Genomic DNA, 19,242 nt, shown 5'->3' with positions numbered 1-19,242 from the left:
TGATAAAATTGCAGAGATTTTGCACAGCTGAACAAGCTTAATAATTAGATTGTCATATAGAGATTTATCTTTATGTGGTGAGGCTGTTTATGACATATTAACATCTAAACCCTGTGATGCAGAACATATGCACAACCCTTCAAAATGACCCACATTCATTTCCCATGTTATTTCATGCTGGCTGAGTGTTTCTTTGCTCTATCTTTTCAAATCAGTTTATTTTATGATTGCACATTCCATGTATTATTTAAATATCTTGTTTCTGATTACCACGTCTTTATTTCTATTCTTCCTTTCATAATTTATGAACAAAAATATTTTTTTATTACTTCATCAAGTTTTCACACATCGATCAAAAATGACCCATTCATCCAGGTGTCCAGCAGCATCTGTACAGCCATCTCAGCGGAAAATCTGTAAACCGCCTCTGAAGAGAATCAAAAGCACACTAATATTTTTCAGATGTACTTCAACATACATACACATACATACAATTTTACTTTGGTAACTTGGCTAAGATAGATTAGCTAACTACTTCTCTAAGCTGCTTGGCTCAGTCTGTGAGCTAACTACTGACTAAGTAGCTTAGCTATCTACTTGGCCAAGTGGTTAGTTAAGCTAACTACAATCAATTTACAAGAATTAGCTAACTAAAACATAATATGTCAACAGCTACCTAGCTAATAGTAATCACTTGTACATTTATGACAGGTAATGTACTCACTCTCAAGATAACCTAAACTTAATCAAATAAGATGTACAGTTATCTTTCACAAATATCATCAAATATTTTCTTAGGTAAAAATTGTAAAACAGGACTTCATGCGTCAGATGGCAAAGGGAGCTGTGCTGAGCTGTGAAATGTCTGGCAGGTGAATAGGTGTGGTAAATATGTTTCGACTTGGAAACAAATAAATTTAACAGTTTCCTGCCAAATACTGTAGTAAATGCATGTGGGTCATGTGTGTAAACTTGATGTAGAAATGCAAAAGCTATGCTTGTTCATAAAGTAAGAAAGGAAAAATAACACGGATGATTTGTGTTAACAACAAAATATTTACTATAATACATGGGATAGTAAATGATAAAATATATTCATTTCAAAGATATATGTTGGAAACACTCAGCCATACATGAAATAACATAGAAAATGGAGATGGTTATTTTTGGCCCATGTTGTCCCTTTGAAGCATAGTAATACAAAAAGTTTTTTTTTTATTCAAAAAGGAAATAAAGGGGGAACAAAGAAATAGTGTATGATGATCAAAAACAAGTTAATTGAGGAATACCTGGATTACCGATAGATGAAATTAATTTATTGCAAAGACATAGAACATAAAAACTCAGTCAGCTCACTTTTGACCCAAGTCCATCAACGGGTTAATAGTCAGTGTTTCTTTTATGTACTATGTATACTTGAGATAAGTAGTGCTAGTCATTACATTTGATTGTTATGCGTATGCCTATGAGTATCGTTTTCAATGTCTTGCCATTCAAACCCATTATCATGGACAAATGGTGTTCAAGTCAACTTGTGCATCTCCCTGGTCCTTTGACATGGAGAGAAAAGAGAAATTCATTTGTGGCTAAATGCATCATGTCACCACATAATGACACCATGTTCACTACATATCATAGAACATCACTGATTTCCAACAGGTTGTTTTAGCTCCATGGCTCAGAACCATGTCAAGTTCTTTTCATCATATCTTATCTGTCAGACCAATTCCTACTTGTCGCTCTTACACTCTCCTCTCATCTTTGTAAACCATTCCCATGTCCCATTTTATGCAATGTTTTGCCATCAAGAGAATCCACTTCATCTCTTTCACGTCCCGCCCTTGTAAACCATCCTCAGTAATTATGAAGGCAGCTACTCGACTGGGGATTTCATCACATGGCTGAGAGCTCTGCAGAGAGGCCAACATCAGGAAATCCCTGTCACACCAACAAGACACTAACAAACCACATAAGACATACTGAACTGCGAGAAAATGAGCCAAAAAGCCCGGAGGAGCTCTGATTAAAGCCTCAGTTTGGAAACCAAATGCTAGCACAAAGGTTGCCCTACTAAAGAATGTTAGAAATGGGGTTTGAAAAAAACAATTATTTTCCTCCCTTGATTGTCTTCATGTGAAGAGTGATAAAAATTACACAGAATTTGCATGGCTAAACAAGCTTAGCGATTTATCATTTCACAGCAAAAGAGCTAATTGTTACACTTGATTGGTTTTTGGCATAGAATATATTTTCCAAATCCAGCAAGATAAACACTCTGAAACTTCTACTTCATTGGAAATAAAGTTCTGAAAATATTGCACATTTTGTCCAATTCCTCCTTCAAAGTGTTTCTAAGCAGACAAATAGTTGGACAGCATTTTTTTTTCTTGCTCAATTTAACAGGATTGGATAGAAAATAAGAACATGAAAACTCTCAGCAGCCTCAAGTCCCCAGTGAATCATACTATTCATTTTGAAGCAGCCACGTCCTTCCAACGCTGCTTCTTTGGGAGGGGAGTGAGGATGGCCCAGCATTCATTATTCAGTGGTTATGACCATGGGATAACAAGATAGTGGGGTTGAACTGGATAACAGTAAGTGTTGAGAAGGGGAAGGGAAGGGATTTAATTGACTGGCTACTCTGAACACATGCTGATGCATTCAGGCACTCAGAATTTCACACTCCACTTCTTCTGTACATCAATAACTAGGCAAACAAAAAAAAATGCCTATGTTTAAAGCTTTATCTTTGTCAGCGGTGGTGTTACTTCATCCGATACAACTGCGCTTTTTTCTGTGATGCAGATCAGGCTTTAAAAAGAAAGATACCCTTGAGGCAAAGTATAAACCAGTACATTCTTGTGTCATAGGTCCTCCAGCAGTGATGACTGATCTAGATTAGCACTGGAAACTGCAGCTTTTGGGCTTGTAATAGACCAGTAATATAAGTGTTATTTATTCCTGGTAGCTATGATAGCTATCTGATCTGTCTTGCTTTGATGGGATGGATTACCCTGACTGTGTAGAGGTGACAGGGTTAAACAGAGGAGTCTGTATAGCCATTAAAGAAAAAAAATGGGTTTTGAGCACACACACACACACACACACACACACACACAAGAGCCCACATAGCCATGGGTTCAGTACAAAAGAAAAAGGATCTGTTATGATCCTCTGGAGAATTGGATGGAACAGAAACGGCAACGAAACCATAAAAAGAAAGAGGAATACCAGAACAAGAAATAGATGTAATGAATAGTATCAAAAGTTAAATTATATTTGAAAAACAGTATCATTCAACATATTGCAGCTTGGAATCTCTTAGTTTTGCAACACCCATCTCAAACCCAAGTAACGGGAAGTGTTAGAGCTCCAGACATGAATGTTGCTAGGTGTTTTTAATAAAATTATTCAGGAAAAAGCTTGTCAGTGTTTGTGTGCGTGCGTGTGCGTGCGTGCGTGCGTTTGTGCGTCTGCCCCAGCAAGACCCGGAAACTGACCCTGATCAATAATCTATTAGGAGCAAGACATGTGTGCATGGGCAGGCATAAATACACACTACACATGCACAAGCACATACACATACAGACACATACAGGTGAACAAAGTCAAATATTGTCCCATCTGTCTTGCCATATCATCAGAAGTCACGCCACAGGATAATTCATATCGTCTCAGAGAAAGGACAGTCTCCTTGCACACCTGCACACGGCAACTTCTGCAGAGTTAACTTATTCCTCTTTCACCTCAAGTATTTGTACCATGGGGGAGTATTTCATGGCAAATGGAGCACTGCAACGTTTTCTGCTCTGCTCTCCACATCCATCGTCTCCTCTTATCTTGTCTCTTTTCGTCTCCCCAACTGTGCCACAGGACATAGGACTTGAGGGAAAATTTGCTTTCTATAGACAAATGCAGCCACAGTCTAACCGTAGACATTCATCTGTGCTGATATGGTTGTTCTGTGCATGTCTGTGCCTAATTGATGTTTCTGAATCTGATTCTTAAAGCCTGATAATGTTAAAAACACAAACTGCATACTTATTGTTTCATGAAAAATATAATGACCAGGAGTGTGACTATATGTTTTTTACGGACCGCTGTGTAGTATAGTGTGACCACAGAAGTATATATATACATATATATATATATATATATATATATATATATATATATATATATATATATATATATATATATATATATATATATATATATATATATATATATATATATATATATATAAAAGATAAATGAAATCTTCCAGGGTTAGGACAAGTATCAGGGTTTGGTGAGCATCTGGAAAAAATACTGCAGCTGACTTTCTTTGTGTATGTAGCATTACAGCAAATAATACCAGTCCAACCTGCATTTAAAGGTGAGCCAGAGGTGGCAGTAAAGTAAACAAAGACGTTTGGAATTTCTAGCGGGCACATCGCTGTCTTTTTTATTACCTTTCTTGCTGCAGAAAACCTTGCTATGTCTTCTATTATCATTTCAATGCCACAGCAGGACCAACAGTATCCTGGGTTTGTAGGCTTAAGACCATTGTATGGAAATGGATTCCAGAGCTCCAATCTGAAATATTATGTATAAATCCCTCAGATGTATTTTATCTCCAAGCTCTCAGGTGTGAGGTATCATTTGTGAAACTTACTGAATAATTTGAATTGAAATTAATATGAAAATTCACAGACAGAAACTCTGAGAGAGAAAGAACTCATTTTACACATTTATATTTGTTCAGAAAGCATTCAGATGTTGGAGGGAACAAGGGAAGTGGAAGTATTTGGTGGCAGCCACCTCTTGTATCAAGTGTCCATTAGCAAATCACAGCTTTAGCAAAAGTACTCAATGCACAAAAAAAAAGTATCTTCTGGTTACAGTTAATTTTGACAGATTTTTTTTTCTCCATGACAACCTAGTGATCAGTATTCAAATGAATAACCTTCTGTTTGTAATGCAGTATTATAAAAGTGACTCTTCTAACTTCAATCTCCTGTAGTGTTTCTTTCTCAGCTGGCATTTTTTCCTTGAGCTGTGCGACTTTGTTGACTTGTCCCTTAAGCACCATACATTATCACGAAGAAGCAGAAAGTGGAGAGCTGATGTAGCAGCTTCAGTTTATAGATCTATTTGGTATGTCTATCTCTAAAACAAATGCTCTGCGGTTTACCCTCCTCTGCCTTCCATCTCTATTGTGCTCCCTCTCCTCTTTTTCCTCCCTCCTCGTTTCAAGATTTATCACTCTGCAAGCCTGAGGCCTGGAGGTCCCTGCTTACCTCCATCTCCTGTTCCCACCTTCCAGCTTTTTCTTTCTGTTGCCCCCACACCCTTTCCCTCATTCACAGTGTTCAGTATTGTCCCTCTCAGGGAAAGTACATTCCGTTCTTTGGTACCAGTCTTGCAATAGGAGTGGAGACACAATGGAGTCACTCACGTCTTAAAACACCATGAGAACAGTCCATTAGAATAGTTTTTCTCTGTATTACCAATTGTCAGAAAACTCAAAAATAGAAATAAAAGAATGTTGTTCTATTGATTCTCATAAAATCGAACCATTGTGCAGTTTATTTACGTGGCTTTGCAGAATTTCCTTTATTTACTCGTGCTGAAATTGTTGCTGGATTGCAGTAAAATGAAAACACTCGAGATAGGCAGTTTATGCAGGTTTTTACAATGCTACTGTGCAAGGCTTTGAATCCTTAGATGAATCATGAAGTGATGGCCTGGAGGGAATGGAAAGACAGCAAATTATTTTTCATCTTGCAGGAGAGCTGGATTAATGATTTCAGTTTTTTTAGGTGTCTGGAGGCCCACAAAAGGCACACACCTGTGGTTGTTGTGGGAAAAATACACACTGCATGCACATAAGCCAGTGAATGCTTCCTTAGATTACCTAATGAATAAATGTATAAAATACAAACAAGCTGTGCCCTAGTAGTGAAGGATGGTGCCCTAGGAAACAAAGCATATAGACTTACCTCCTTGTTGACATGTTGTATGAACAAAGAAATAATCATTTTTTGGGATTTCAGAAGTCTGGCTTTTCATTGAATTCATTTTTTAGAGGAATTCACTGCACTTTTGCATCAGGTGTGCCTCTTTGTTGTGTCTCATTTCTTTAAATGTTTGTTGGGTATAACTGACATCTACAGTATGTTAATGTTACAGCTGTGCTACAAGACAATAAAACTTGAAAAAAAATGGATCTGAATATTCCTATATATAGCCTTATCAAACCTTTGTCTGACTGTTTGAGATGTTTTGTTTCTTAGGATAACACCTAAACTTGGAGCCAAAACACAGCAAAGAGGAGAATGTCACAGATAGATAGTCAGATAGATTAAATAAATAACTTTCAAATGTCACTTTGTGCTCATGCTTAGGTATCACTTGAGACACCGGCATTAGGCAGTTTTTGTTTGCTGCTAGTGCTAACTGCATGAACTGCATGATTAAAATTGCTAGCTCCTTTTTTGAAAATATATATATTCAATATTTCAATCAAGCAGCACTATGATCAGTGTTTACTTCTGACATAGAGGTCTAAAATAATTGCCGAAATTTCCAAAGTGACCTGACCTTCAGTCTTATGTTGACTTGCATATTGCAAATTTTGCACTTCGCAGACACACAGTGATCTGACGTGGCTTGATTGGCTCAGGCTCATGCCAGCTGTCGCCTTGAGATTTAAGTGGATTAAGCTGATCTTAAAACTGTTGACAAAAGGCTTGTACGGGACACTGATGACATGTTAAATAGTTGATAAGGCCCCTGAATGCTCATTTAGAGCCTTGCTTGAGCATATTACATCCAAATACCCAGAGAGTACACTTTGTCGGCAACGCTGGTTTATTTTCTGTTGTTATATGGCTGTGGGGACTGAAAACAACAAATTAGCACACCAACAAACACATCACTTATTTAGTAGTCCTGGCTAATTAGCTGAATTAAAGCCAGAAGAGGAATGGAGGAACCCCACAGGCACTTTATCACAAACTGTTTGATTGGTATTCTGTCTCAGCTTTAACTATACACTATGAACTTGACTTTACCGATAAACTAAAACAACTTTCCCTCGCTGTTTCAACTCCTTCACTGCTTAACTCATTTAACTTGTTTCTGTGGCAAACTCTACCTATGTTTTAATCTTCTCCATGGGAACCTTTTTTTCTAGGCCTATATCCAAACATAACTGATTCCTACACTGCTGGATTTGTTTTGGAAAGGTAAGGGTAGAGAATTCAGCATACAGGTTGAGTGACTGAAGGGGCTTTTTGGGTAGTCCGAGAGACAGGAGGAAAATAAGACACAGCAGAGATAGGAGAGCTGAAAAAAATTTTTTATTAGATTGACAGCTAAAAGCATCTCTTGTTAAGCACATGTCCATAGACGGTCAGTTAGCGAGACAGCCAGTCAGAGAGATATAGTCAGGACAGAGAGAAGCTGTTATTATTCTGATGGCAAAAGATGAGTCAGCCTAATGTGTCTGGTATGAGGCTTGAGTACATGGCTGTTGAGACAGATACTGAATGAAGTCAGACAGCAAGTGAGACTGATGTTAAGAGATGGCCAGGAGAGCTAAAAGCTGTTAGAGTGGTAACCAAATAAAAATAAGCGATCACATCATTTATGAACCCTGAGTCCAGACCAGAGCAGTGAAACAGACAGTCAGCTGGTGACACACCCAGAGACACAGGAGAGCTGAGAGCTGTTTTTAGGACCCATCTGTAGTGGAGGCTGTGATGATGAGCTACCAGTCCACAGCTTATTATTACCTGACTAATTACATTGGCTACCTCAGGCTGGCAGCGGCATGCCTGTATTCATAATCAAAGCAAAATTAAACTATTAACTGAATTAATGGTGCAGTTGTGTCTGGTCACAAGGGAGGGCATTATGCCTGTGACTTTATTTGTTCTTCACTGTGTCTTTTGCACAATGAGGGGGGGGATTTATGATAGTAAACACAAAAGCCAGAGGGATTGTCATAGATTGACAACACAGATCATATATCTATATATAGAATTGTGTGCTTTTCACATTATACATTATTATTTTTATACATTGGTGCTACTGCTTGCTGTATGAAGTTTTACATAATGCAAGCATTAAATTTTCTCAGATTAATGTCTTCTTATGTCTTTCATTTGTATCTATATCCTACTACTTCGGTGAAAAGGATGCTCCAAAGTGAGACTGCATCCATAAATTTCTGTAGCTTTTGAAACCAACAATTCAACAACCACTCCTCTTTCACTTCAGTTTTCAGTGACAAGTGTTGCTGCTTATTGTTAGTGCATTGCTATACTTTAATGGAGTTGAATTTTAGATTGGGCTAATTTTATGTTTGTATGTAGCTATAATATTAACTGTATGCTAAGTATCTCTTTAATTGGATAACTCTAATGTATAGGCTGGGTGAAGTGGTGTAAAATAAGTATTTGTATTTTATGTGATACTTTTTATTATATATTTAAGTTAGTGAACTAATGCATAATTATTTGTGTGAATGTGATTCACACAAAGTAATGTGGTCACTAGCAACTATTAGTAATCAAGGAGACATTTTTTTGCATATTAAAAAAAAATGTTAGTGATTATTACCACACTATAGATTAGCGTGATAATATATGTCCTTCGAAACTATGCTATTGTTGGAGACAGTCCTGAATTATCCCAAATGAAAGCTTTGGAAAGTGACTATGTGCTGGATATGAGGCTGGGCAATTAATCAGATGTATATTTGCATAATCTACCAATTTGACTTCAGTACTGAGCTTGTAAGATTTTTTTTTTTTTTTAAATATTGTTGGAACACTTCTGAAAGAAAAATCAAAATTTTTAAAAAAGGTTTTATTTTGTTTGTTTGTTTGTTTGTATTTAGTTTTTTCTCTTTCTCATACTTTGAGTGTAATATTAGTCTTTTTTTTTTGTTAGAGCCTTTCAGGCATGATCAGTTGATGACAGATATTTCTGCCCTCTGATTTTAAGGGGCATTAATGAGTCTCATTACAGCTTGCTACACTAGAAAGAACTGAAAAGATGCTACCCTGGAAATATTACCCAGTCAAGGGCCACAAAGTGATACTTGTTGCCTTAGCACTCACGTTACATATACATATCATGCAAAAACAAACTTAACGAATGTTAGCATTAGCCTTCTTTAAATGCAGAAAAGTGCATAATGCTGAAAATTTTCTTTTCAATGTCTTTTTTCTGTTAATGCTTTCATGCTTAACCCAAATATAACAAGTTCAGATGTAAACAGTGAATAAACATTAGTAAACAAAAATAAAACTGTTCTCTTGTAGTGTCATCACTGCAATAGATCATGATTTTTATTGTAAATTCATCATTCTTTCTTTGGGAAAATTGTCTCATCCTAGCGGTGCTTTCTTCTGTGTTCCACCTCCTTGCGTCTTTTCTAAAAATATGGAATACAATGTTGATTGAGTGTTTACTCGTGCGGTATAATCAATCCCATAATGCAGTGGGCTGGACAGCAAGCGGTAGGCATTCAGGGAGAGACGGCTGTATCAGCATTGCAAGTGTAGACCGCTGTTACTGGAAAAAATCCTAATTATAGGTCAGGCCAAGTGTGATGTGTGCATGTGGTAGTTGAATGTGTCTCCAAAATGAGTTTGAACTTAGATCCTTGAAACTGTGTGCCACTTTAGTTCCTTTGAAGCAGCTCCTCGGTGACCTTTAAGGGAACTAAACCGTTACAACAGATTTTAAGCAGCAGCTATGGGTTTTTAATTAAATGAGACTAGCGTTTATGGCCCATTCTCCAGGACTGGTTGAACATATCCTGAATTAATTACATTACACCTAGAACATATATGTGCAAGGTGCTATAGGTGGCGCTGTGTCATAAATACCCTCACGTTGTTTTCCTCAGTCTTAGGGAAGACTGCACACCATGCAAGATGGATTTCATTGGGTTATTGTGTGCTACCATGTGTGAACATAATATGTTCCTTAAATGGAAAATGGTAACCCATTAGATAAGAAGCTTTTGATTTTGAATTCGTTGATTAGTGTTGATTGCCTTTAGGCAGAGCTGACAATTTCTTCATCAAGAAGGACAAGCCATAATCGTTACCTTCTCCCACATTTCACACAGGTGCCGTCAGGCTGATTGTTTGGCTTCAATCAACTGTTGTATACATAAACATTTGCAGCTGTTTAATATGCAACAATTATTTAGAGCTTTCATTTCCATGCATTTGCATAAAAGTGCTTAATCAAATAAGACTTTCCATCTATGGTCGTGTTTCTAAATGACAGAGTCCTGCACTACGTGAATGGGATCAAGGCCGTTCATGCACACTGCCCATTGAGCTGGAATGATTCAAAGCACATTACATCTGTCATACTTTGCGAAGCACCCATCGCTTTAAACAGAGTGGAAAGATAATACAGTGAAGCCTATCACACACCCCGCTGAAAATAATTAATCCAGGATACACGTGTTAGGAAACAGACAAGAGAGGTATTGCACAATAAACCGAGTGGAGCGCTCATTTGTTGTTTGGCAAATTTGTTACCTGACGCTGTACGAGTGGGTGGTGTGTGTCTGTGTGTATGTGCATGGAGAACGTGCACCTGCTCGTCCTCTCGGATGTTCGCATCCAGAATATGTGTTTGTCTGTGTATGCGGCGTGTGCTCACATATTGTCACACTTAAGTCCTGTTTGTTATAGCTTGTTTTGCGTTTATGGATGCTTTTGGTGTGTATGTTGTTTTTGTGTGTCCATAACTTGCATTGCTCCCTTGCGCTTGTGTGGTTTCGGTGCTTGTGACTCCCGGGAGTCCACCGGATGCTCCAAAATAGAGCATACACAGGTGTGACATATTAGAAATTTGGTCTCAACTTGTATAAACAGACCACTAAACAATGAATATCCATCCATAGCTAATAGAACAACACCGAGAGAGAGGGAGATTGAGAGCGGAGAGGATGGAACGAGGGAGGAAAAAAAAGGATTTTTCCATTTCAACGGATCAACGACTTTCCAATTTTAACACAATTCTCATTTGGAATTCAGACCAGAATGCAGCAAGATATTAATTTGGGGAAATCAACAGAGAAATTGGGTCACCTGTGAGCTATTCATTTCATGCAGCCAAAACAAATAAGCAATTTAAAAGGGAGAGAGAGTGAGAACAGGAAGAGAATAAAAAAAAAGAAAATGATGTAAGTTCAGAGATATAATGAAAGAGGGGAGGAGAAGAAAAGGAAAAGTTGGTTCAGTAGATAAGTAGGACGATTTATCAGACTGATGTAGAGACTGAGAGAGGTGGGGAGGTGAAGGTGGTTCTGAGAGGAAGAGAGGCAGACTGAGTTTGGAGCCTGATGAAAATCAGTGAGTTTGCATTCAGTGCAAAACAAACAGAATGTGAAGTAACATTGGCAGCATGTTGTTCAATCAAACTGTGAAAAGGAGAGCAGAGGTCAGGGTCACGGGTGCATTTAACTCATTTAGGCTGAGACTAATTGGTTTTTTGTGAACACACTCACATAGACGAGCAATTCCAAACAAGCAAATATGCTCACACATGCGGTGGTGTTTTGAATAGATTATGGAAAGTAGATTCAGATTGTGCAGGCAGGCATAAGTGAGGGAGTCAAGTGCGGACTGTGACAGTTGATACGACGGTTATACAGGTCAATGCAGTATTGACTGGTGCCCAGAGAGGTGGTGGTAAATTCACAGAAAGCAACAGAAGGAACTGAGGTGCATCTGGAAACTGTGAAGCTATTTCGGTATTCGTGGATTTGTTTGTAAGACTTCAAGAAATACAGAATTTGCCGTTTCATTAATCATCTTTCTCCCTTTTCTTACCTCTGCAGGACAGTCCATTGATCCTCCAGTCAGACAGAAATGTGACTGTCAATGCTAGGAACGATCAGGGACAACTGACTGGTCAGCTAACCGTGGGTAAGATGCACACACAGTACAAGGACAAGCCCACACATCAGCAGTAAACATTTTCCTTCCAAACAACCCCCAAAATATTTCTCTATGACAGTTACATATATTGCTTTGTTTGTGCTTGAATTCCTAAATGCATTTCACCTCTTTCTGTTTACCAAACTAAATGCTATCTGTTTCCATTAGTGCATCTCACTGAGGCTGACAGCCGTGTTGTTTTGTGACTAAATCATTTTTCCAAGCTCTTATTGGATTAGTGAGGGCCCAGTGTCCTAGAGAAGACGGCATTCGAAGGACATACGATGCATATTACTTTCCATATTTCAGAGGGCCCAGTAAAAGTTTCAGGATGTGAATGCAGAGAGGTTTTAACAAATGAGATGGGAATCCATAGTGAAAAAAAATAAGTGAATCACAAAGAAAAACAGTGAACAATATGACTTTATGAGTTTTGAGGCTGACCAGTGTAGGGAGATCACAGTCAGTGCGATGTGTTAAAATTTCAAGGATAAGCAGTTACAATTCTAGCAGAAGTGTTCTTAACAAGTTTCAAAGTTTTGAATAAATAAGGTGGAAAGAGTCAAAAGAGTGGGATGAACAAAATTGCAAAAGAAAAACCAAATCTGAAGGGAAATAATGCATCAAAGTGACTGTCAAAGTTTCACTAATCGAGAAAGAAAGGAACATTTGGCCTCTGGTTATAGAGCTGATTATGAAACTCAAACAAGGACAAGAGTTTCAATGTTATAGCTCTGGTGAATACCATCCAGGTTTATTAAAATACTGAATAAAGCACAGTCATGGGCATTTCAGTTTGAGCTGCATCAGGTTTTTAACATTAGCAAATGCATAATGAGCTTAAAATTCTGTCAGATTTTAGGATTTATTGGTTGAATTGACACATGCAGCTGCACTCACACTGTCATGACACTAAAATAAAATCAATAGTAGCAAATAATGTAATGTAGCCATGTTTTCATGATGTATTTCTATTCACATTTTCAAGTACTCTCAGAAAAATAATGGTTCTTCAGTAGGCTCTCTGGTTCCATCTCCATTTGAATAGTCTATTTAGGGGAACAGTCTTCATGTATTTTCTGTTGTTCTTTAACATACTTTAAATGTTCTTCCCTTTTTTTTGCAGTTATTTGGTAGCAAGCAACAGCATGAAATTGGAGTTGCAACTAACTGGTATTTTTATTACTGATTTGCAGATTTTTGTTCCTAATTATTTGATTAATCATTTGTTCTATAAAACATCACAAAACAGAACCCAAAATTTCATAATTATTATAATGAAAGACCCAGAAATGATGCACATGTTTACATGCCTGAAACTTAAAACTTATTTTGTCTATAACTGTCAAAGACATTCAGTATTTTTTGATTTTTAGTTTGGATCCGCAAGTTAATGTAGACGGTATTTTAGGGGTCTAGTTTCTCCCTCAAAGTGAATAATTTTGTGTTTGTGCTTGCCCAGGACTTACTATCTGGCTCTGTGAAGCTGACATGTTCAACAACTTACTTGTATCTGACTGAAGGAAAAAGAACTTCTTTGAAAAAACTGCTCAGGCTCTGTCGGTTTGCATGGGGGTTGTTAATGAACAGCCCATTCCAGCCACAAATTCTCAATCGGATTAAGGTCCAGCTCCAATTCGGCCATTTTAAAATACTGAAATTTTTGTCATTGAACCTTTTCTGTCAAGTTTTGACTTTAAGTAGTCATCACCTTGCTGGAAAATAAAATCTACTCCCAAATCACAGACTGCATCAGGTTGTCCTCCAGACTTTTGCTATACTTTGATGTAATCATTTTACACACCAAAGCACCCCCCTACAGTAGACTACAGAGTCTCCAACATGCCTTTTTGTGAACTTTAGTCAAGCTTTCACATGAACTCTTTTTCAACTTTGGCTTTCTCTTTGCCATTCCCTTGTAAAGCTTTGACTGGTGAAGACCCCAGGCAACAATATGCGGTCTCTCCAATCTGAGCTGCTGAAACTTGTGCCTCCTGCAGAGAAGTCATATGTACTGGCAGCTTGCTTTACTGGTCTCTTTCTTGTGCTAAGTTTTTAAAGGACGGCCTGCTCTAGGCAAATTTCAGCGTTTGCCAAATTCCCCTCATTTCTTTAGGATGATTTAACTGTATTCCAAGAGGTTTTCAGATACTTTTTCCTGTATCCATCCATTGCCTGAACCATTTCACTTGTCACTGTATTACTCTAAAATGAGGTGAATGCTCATGCAATCGCTTGTTTTACAGTTTTTATTTTTTTATTACTTGACATTTCTTTGTGGACATCTGTTTTCACTTTGTAAGAGTTTTTAGTTGCAAATTCTTGTCTTAAAACCCAAATTGAATTGATCATTATTCAGTGTTGTAAAGCAGTTAAAGTGGAAAATTGCCAATGGGGTGAATACCTTTTATAATCACAATGTTTGAAGTAAAGCGGTGGTATTGTTACTTTGTGAGGTTAGGTACAAAGGGATAGAGCTAGTGAGCACTAAAATTATGGTCAGAGTTCAGAGCTTGTTGGGAGAAAACTGAGGTGTCTTTGAAATGAAGTTCCCATGTTGTTGGGATTTATTATCATTTCTTCTTTTGTCTCTTCTTTCCAAATATTCTGTTGTCACCAGTCAGCACTAAAAAGAATTCTTAAGTTGGAACTAAGAGAGAACATAAAGTTGTCTTAGATCTCACACAGAGGATATGCTGTAATTTATTTAAGTAATCTCTCTGTTAGCTCCGGGCTTGACATACGTGGTCTTTGGGAAACTAATCGTAAAGAATGAGAGCTTTCTAACAACAGCTTGGCTCTGTTTGTATCAGTGAAAAGCAGGAAATTTTTGACAAGTTAAAATTAATGGCTTTTATATAAGTTGCATTCACTGCTGATTTATTTGTCTGACTCACTGGATATAGATTGCAAGCATAAGCAACACTGATTATCATTTATCTTATTATACCACTTATTACAGATACTGATGTTACATTCTCCTCAAAGAAACCATACTCTGTAATACCAATGAAATCAATTTTTAAAAAATCTGTAAATCTGTATTTGTTTTAGCTTTTTACAGGAAAATTCCAACATGTCTGAAATCCCTGCTGCTTAGCTATGGTATTATCGTGCAGTGCTTGTCACGTAACTGCCCAGTTCTTTCATTATGTCAGTAGAAATTTGCAATTTTTCATTATGTTTTGCATAATAGTATTTTCATATTGGCCTCTGGTGAATTTAGAGTGACTTTACCCTTCTTCTACCCCCTAAAATAAGTCTAGAAGCATCACTCTTTTTTGTCTGTAATCGTGTCTGCTTTGTTTGGATGAGACGGCTGATGAGATCTTATTGATGCTGTCTGGATCACTTGGAGATTTAGCATATGAGTGGAGCAGCCAGAAAATGCTGGGAGTGTGTGAAAAACTAATGAAACATGTGTTTGCATTTGGAAATGAATCACGACTTGCAACAGATTTCCTCTCACTTTGTCTTTGAGTTTTTCACTACTTCTTTCAAAAGGCATTTGCAAAATTAGGATTAATTATTGTCTTCACACCTGACAAGTTGAATACTAAAGGAACAGTAATATATGTCTCAAAACTAAAGAAATCAGTCAAAAAAAATATTAAAAAACATTCATCCATCATCATGGATGAATGGATTAGACTATTCCTCATGCATTTGTTATTGTGTAATCTTGGAGCATGAAAAACATACTGCAGTTGCATTTATAGGTTCAAATTATGAAATGAGCAAACTAATTTTTTGGTTTTGTCCCCAGTTGAAGCACATTTGCCTCATCCTAAGTTGGGTTGTTTTTTGATGACATCAGAATGCAGGATGTTGTGGGGATAGAGGATCATTGCCTAGTGGCATTTACAACCTGACAGGTGACATGGATGGTATTTTCAGGTAGAAGACTCCTATCCAAAGTCTTCCATTTGATGTGAAAGCAGCATATAGATTCATCTCCTGTAGGCTGGCCAGGCACTTCTAGTGTCTTTATACACACACTTTCCCTTTCTGACACTTTGAAGGTTTGAAATCCCTGACTGCTCACCTCCTGCTGTTAAAACTCCCCAAAGCTGCTTTCCTCACCAAGAAAATCACTTTAATGCTTATGTGTGTCTGAACGAGTGTGTGTCTGTGCGCCTATCTTGCAGTCAGCAGAATCGGACTGTTTTAAAACTAGACAGCCAGACAACCTACAGCCAACCTAGTCAGGCTGCAACAGCATAGCATAAAGAGTACTGCGTGACCTGGCTTGTTCAGTCTGACGTACACTTGATTTGAGATATGCTCTAGTAACAACACACATTTGAAGTTTAGCTGACACAGAAACACAAATTACACTTAAACTCTGACCCCTGGCTCACAATCTCACCCACACAAGGCAGCCACAACCTGGGGTTCAAGTTCCTTAGACACAGCAAGTAGGAGTTCCATCAATAACTACTTGTGACATACAAAAACTAAAGACCTCAGCCACTGGCTGATCGCATGAATGGCACAGAATGAATCCTCCTGAGGAACTTCTGTAGGGTACCGGAAATGTCTCGGTCTCCTCCTGCTGTTGCCTCCTGTTGCCCGTGTGCTCACCACAACTTTCACAAACACACACAAAACAAGAACACACACGCTCTCTGTCCTCATCTCTCTTCACTATCCTCATGGGAATACTCGCAAAATCCTCAAAATAAGGTAGTTTTTCCTCCTCATAAGACACCTGCCACATTGGAAGCAGAAAAGTTCCACCTCAGTAAACTCCTTATTAGTATTCATCACTGAAACTCACCAGAGGAGCAGTTCGCTTCAGCTTGTACAAGAGGTACAGGATCATCATGGTCAGCAGTATGGAAAGGTGAAATGCCCACAAACGTTTGGACTAGTACATTAATGCTGAATACCCAGATACAGGTGTACTGACACCTTATTACATATTGGATAGTAAAATAGGTGCTCATTTGAGCTGCACAAGAGAAGATGGAGCAGAAAAAGCCTCAAGTGCTGCAGTATAATCTGATTCTGCAAAATGAAGGCTGTTCAGATACAGTCGTAAATGTTTCATAAGGTCAGTATGATTATTGCTCGGCGTCATTTGTTATATGCAAGTCACTAAAATACCAGCTCATGACAGCCTCCCTCCTGGCCTGTTTCACTCCACACTGTAAGGCTTAAAATAACTTATTTAGTGAGTGCTGACACTTGTCAATCAGTAGAATGCAAAATGAGAGATAGTGTGGAAAACACGCACATAGACACACACGCGCACCTTTGTCCACCTTTTTCTTGTGTCCTCCTGAGAGCTCATCGTTGGAGAGAAAAGGTGTGAGTACATGAGCCGGCCTTGGGCTTCTCACCCCGGTTTTATTGCTCTCTTTCTTCCATCCCTCCATCCCCCTCTCTTCCTCTGTGTTGCTGTCAGCTCGTTAATGTGAGTGAGAACCTGTCATCTTTGTCTTCTGAATGGCCAACCATAAAGATGATGAGTGAAGTTGGAGTTTTGAAGCCATACCCTTTCACCCGCCTAGGTGATGCTGTCCCAGCATTAGAGGCAGTGCAGCAGTGTCTAGACGACATCTGCCGCATGAAAAACAGCGTGCAACGTGATTCATTGAGCAAACTGGAAAGGGTGTAAAGTACTAAAGTCACACATCATGTAAAGACAAGTCAAACTGCTTGCACTTGCATAGATGTTTATTACAAAACCAAACCTTTAAATTACTCCAAAGTGGAGGTCGTAACACAAAAAAATTGCATAATCCCAACTAATGTTTGTGTTTTGAACCACGACTGCTTTTTCTGTGCTGCAGGTTAATCTCTGAAACACTTTGTATCAGCAGCCCTCTTAAATTTCTGCTATAGAAACTTTAAACATAAGCACAGCTGCTCACTTGGAATACCACAGAGCATAATATTGACTGGCCAGCTCACTTATTGGTCACAGTTTATTTCCCACCTCTGTGCCTGTAAGTCAGTCTCTTGGTACTTAGTCCAACTTATATGTATTTATGCTCTGGATATTGACTTCTCATTTTTCCAAGTGCTTTGTGCTGATAGTAAATGTTTTGGGTTTTTTTTTCCTCAGAGCTGCAAAGACACCGGTAGACTCATTACTCTTGAGGATGTACATGTGCTATTTTATGGAGGTATTTAAAATAGAAAAATGCGTAGCTGCAGATGCCAAAATACATTTTTGAGTAGAGAGAAGGCAGGTGTGTATAATTTTATCATATCTGAATCCACTGCCATAACCACTGTTGACTCCTTCAGTGAATTTAACTAAGTTTAGCATGAATCATTTTCAAGTATAAATAACTACAATTTAAAGATTCAGTCACTTAGGTCTGCGATCACCTGTTGTTTGGCAGGCAGCCAGAAGCACTAGTGTTTTTAGTGGCAGCTACTAAATTAATCAAAATTACAAAGTGAACAAAATCAATTTTAACAACTTATAGTGATTCCTAAAAATCTGATGAGCACCAGAAAATGTGACATTTTAATTGATATCGATTTGAATATACTTAAATGTAACAGTAAATAAATCATAAATAGTTCATATTTAGTACTCTGAGAGGAATAAACTCAAAATATTGAAACGGTGCAATTTAAAAACCAGCCTGTATTTAAATTGCTGTAAACAAGTGATTATTTCTGTAAAGATAATTCATTACTGGTAAACTACACAAACAGAGTTGCCTTGCTGTTATCAGATAATACAGAATGTGTCTTTTCACTCAGTCAACCTTGAGGAGAATGAAGTCATTGGCTTAGTAGAGCTGCTGGTGATTAACCAGCAGAAGCACCTTTGTTTTCAACATTGATCTTGCTAATAAAACTAAAGAAGAGGTTCTATCCTATTCTTGGGACCCGTAACATTTATCTTGGACAGATTTAAACATAAAGAGGGTCAGTCACTCTTACTTGCCATAAAGTTACATGAAGTCACTTTTAAAGTTAAAGGCTAACCTTAAAAGAGACTTTTAGTACCAGACCTTTCCACCTTTTCATCCTTCATTCAACAGACACATCCGCCTGTCTGCCCTTGTCCTTCCCTGTCCTCTTTGCTCCCTCTTGGATTCTCTTTTTTTAAATTCTGTTGTCATTTTTACCTTTCACTCCCCTTTTTTAGATCATGCATGGACCTCATCTCAAATTAAGCCAATTAATTCCCCGCTGACCTTGTTACCTTCTCCCAAACTCAGCCTACATTTAGCACTTCATTATCTTTACCTCCTTACACTAATTATGTTCCCTTTTATCTTGGTAGAATCGCTCACCTCGGTTCCCTGGC

At 38.0% G+C, this 19,242-nt stretch overlaps 1 protein-coding gene across 2 annotated transcripts in view; it reads left to right on the top strand.

Annotated features, from left to right (window-relative positions):
• LOC111574999 (zeta-sarcoglycan) overlaps positions 1–19,242 on the top strand; it is a 356,768-nt gene that overhangs the window by 258,952 nt on the left and 78,574 nt on the right. For both annotated transcript variants that reach the window (XM_055010305.1, XM_055010306.1), the window contains one exon: positions 11,864–11,951. In XM_055010305.1, the coding sequence (XP_054866280.1) occupies positions 11,864–11,951 (88 nt within the window). The remainder of the gene's footprint in view (positions 1–11,863; positions 11,952–19,242) is intronic.

Source organism: Amphiprion ocellaris, chromosome 4, assembly GCF_022539595.1.
Source record: "Amphiprion ocellaris isolate individual 3 ecotype Okinawa chromosome 4, ASM2253959v1, whole genome shotgun sequence".
Classification (NCBI taxonomy): Eukaryota; Metazoa; Chordata; class Actinopteri; family Pomacentridae; genus Amphiprion; species Amphiprion ocellaris.
This window is presented reverse-complemented; position numbering and strand designations above follow the sequence as displayed.